Source organism: Halyomorpha halys, unplaced genomic scaffold (assembly GCF_000696795.3).
Source record: "Halyomorpha halys isolate HHAL.00 unplaced genomic scaffold, Hhal_1.1 Scaffold557.1, whole genome shotgun sequence".
Taxonomy (NCBI): Eukaryota; Metazoa; Arthropoda; class Insecta; order Hemiptera; family Pentatomidae; genus Halyomorpha; species Halyomorpha halys.
In genome coordinates, this window is record NW_027107650.1 from 173,162 (window position 1) to 176,520 (window position 3,359).

The 3,359-nt window shown below is 31.4% G+C and overlaps 1 protein-coding gene across 4 annotated transcripts in view; it reads left to right on the forward strand.

Moving 5' to 3' along the window:
- Window positions 1-3,359, forward strand: part of LOC106684213 (protein sickie) — a gene marked incomplete at its 5' end in the record, with an annotated part of 168,758 nt that overhangs the window by 154,263 nt on the left and 11,136 nt on the right. For all 4 annotated transcript variants that reach the window (XM_067046039.1, XM_067046040.1, XM_067046041.1 and 1 more), the window contains 1 exon segment: window positions 2,582-2,720. In XM_067046039.1, the coding sequence (XP_066902140.1) occupies window positions 2,582-2,720 (139 nt within the window).

Consider the following 3,359-nt stretch of genomic DNA (forward strand, 5'->3'; position numbering starts at 1 on the left):
AAAATAAAGGAAAACAATGATAATAATAAAAATAAATCAATAAAGATTTTATAATAGGATGTCTTGGATCAGCATGGGATTCAGTCTTCGCAATGTTGGATTGCTTAAGTTATATGCCGCTGCGTCTTTAACTGTTGGTAGATTGGATTGGAATTTCATAAATCGTTTTTGGATGTAATCCTCAAGAAGTTTTTATTGTTTTCTTTTGTTGAACTTAGTTTACAACTTGAAAATAAATAAATAAAAGTAATCTTATAGTTAATTTAATTTTTTTACAGAGAGTAATATTTCCAGACAGCTTTCTACTGACTCTGTTTCAAGCCTTAATTCCCTCAGTTCTGCCTGCAGTCTTTCAAGCACTCCCATGCCACAAGAAACTGAAAAGAAGAAAAAACGCGGTTGGGTAAGCATCGTACTATTAATATTAAATACATATTTATTTTATACTGACGTTTCAAATTACTCCATCTTGAGGGTCTATTTTTCTATAAATATAATTTAATTTCTTGTTTGGGACTTGTTTGTTTATAAATTATAATAATAAATATCCACATAGCCTCGACATGTTTATTCTCTTATAAATCCTATGTTTCAGCCATTCTCAAGGATATCTTGTTTATAATATTATAGTTGACAATGTAATTAACTATTAGCAAACATGGCAACTGAAGCAATAATTTGTATTACCTTATACGACCATATATTATTATGCATCTTTTAATTTTTTTTTTTTTAAATATTAAAACTGTTGATATGAAAAGAATTTTTTTTTTCTTGAATATAGCTGAGGAGCTCTTTCAACAAAGCATTCTCGAGATCGAAAAAGAACCGTAACGGATCAGTGTCATCAGATGCGGAGGACAAAGTTGACATCTCAGCACCACCGAGCCCCCTTCTTGGTCACCATCATGTCAATGGAAACGACCTTAACTCGCCAACTGAGTATGTTGATATCATTTGATTATTTTCTTATATGTATATTTAAATTTTGTCTTTTAGGATTATCAATTTGTTATTTTTTGTTCTCTTGCTCTAAAACTCGTAAAATGTACTAAATCCTGCCTTTATAGCATAAAATATGTAAAATTGTGTATAAAACATCCAAGGGCTGAAGGGTGGCTAATCCAAGTTTAAAACAGTATATTTATGGTTTAGTCAGTATTAACAGTTTTTCATAGTTACTTAAGACCTTACTTCTTTTCCATGAATATTCATCACTTGTGTTTGCGTGTTCTTTTTCTTTACATTGAATTTCACTCTTCCAGTGTGATACAATGCTTTGCCTTATCTCATATTTTTCTATTATAAAGTATAAATTTCGTAAGGAAAATATAATAAAATAAATAAATATTGGCATGCATAATTTGGTTACAACACACCAAACTAAAAAGACAGGAAACTGCTTATTGATTCCGACTATTACATTTACCAAACCAACAGTCTAAAGTTCCACTAATTACAAAATTTATTTTACTCATTTATATGACTGTAATAAGGCCTATCAGAACTTAGGAGTTGAGCTCTGGGGCTCTACTAAACCTTTGAATTCCTCTCGTATCCAATCCTTACAATCCAAAATTCTTAATGCTGCTTACTTTGTCACAAATCAAGACCTCAATATTTCATATGTTGCCGATTTGGCCAGAACCAGATACCAATCCTTTCATGATAAACTTCCAAACCACTTGTTTCTAACCTGGCTTATCCCCTGATAATCCTTCTAGGTGTCTGAAAATAAGATGGTCTCTAGATCTTCTCCTCTAGAAATATTATTGTAGTTCCATCAATATGTAGATTCTCTACGTCTGTGTGGTTTCATGCAAAAAAAAAAGTCAAAATGTGTAAATTTGTGTTAATATAATATAAAGCTAGTAGTATGCAGTAATAGAATAAGAAGTATATTATAATATAATGTCTTTTCCATGGTTTGAATCTCTCAAAGTTTGGTTGACTTGGAAAGTTGGAAACAAAAGATTCAATTTCACGAAAACCAGTCTCTTGTTATAACATACACAGCAATTAGTTATTTTAGAAAAAAAAAAAAATTTAAATGAACCCAACTGTTCAAGAAAATCAGTTTAATGTATTCCTGAAAAATTTCTGTGTTTGGAAATGGGTACTTTTCTGCTTAAACAAGTCTAGCTTATGGTATAACCAAGTAATAGGTATATTTAAGCAACAATGGATAAATATCATTAACAGCGAGTTATTTTCAAATATATATTTTTATCAATTGAATTGTAAATTATTTTGATTACTTAGTTGTTAAAGTTCTAATAATAAATTACCAATTGCAGTAACGACAAGGTCGAGTCAGGGCCTGAGGTAGTGGAAGAATTGAGAAAACAGCTGAGGGAGAAAGATCTGGTTCTTACGGACATCAGGCTTGAGGCGCTGTCGTCGGCACACCAGCTCGAGTCTTTAAAGGACACAGTCATCAAAATGAGGGTTAGTCATATCAGTTACTAACGTTTTGAATATTAAGTGTTGTTGATTGTATTTTTAATCTTATTTAGAGATGGAAAATCAAATTTAGAAAAAAAAAAAATGTGACAATCTCTCAATCAATTTATCTTTCCAGAATGAAATGGTGAACCTGAAGCAGGACAATGAGAGGCTCCAAAGGCTGGTCACTAGTAAATCGCTCACTTCATCTCAAAGCTCGCTTCCGAGGAACGATAGCCTTGAGAGGAGGTTTAGCATGAACGACGCCATTGCTGGTAAATTTGAAAATTTATTTTAGAATGTTTATGTTCATCATGGTGATGGTAAAATAAGGGTATTTAAAAATAGAAAAAAAAAAATGCAAATGTACTATTGAAGAAATAATATATGAAAATAATTAGTAAAAGTAATAACAAATATGTTTCGAAATTGCTTAACTCTCGCACCTTCTGGCAGAGACTTAAAAGCTAGAATTTAAAAACTATTATCTTTCCTATGGTTGCGAAACTTGGCCTTTGTTTGTATATTAAGGAAGGAAAAGCACCTTAAATTCGGTTTAAAGGATAGTTAAACTGGAGCATTCAGTAGGCTACGCTACACCAAATTGTGTAAACTATAATTGGTTAATATAATTCAGGTGTTTGCATTATAACAAATAAGATGGGCTTGTAGGCTTTAGTAAAGAATGTATCCTTAAAAAGTTAATAAGCCGAGGAGTAGACTGAAACATTGGTGAGAGGATTACATTGTGACTTTAGGTTTAGATGGCCATCATAGGGTAGATGTGTGTAAACAGCAATTAGTGGTATCGGCAACGATACTTCTATAATTACCTATTCTATTTTACTAAGCCTTTTATTATTTAGTTACTATAATAACAAACATGGTGAAACTAAAAAGAAGAGAAAAGTAGT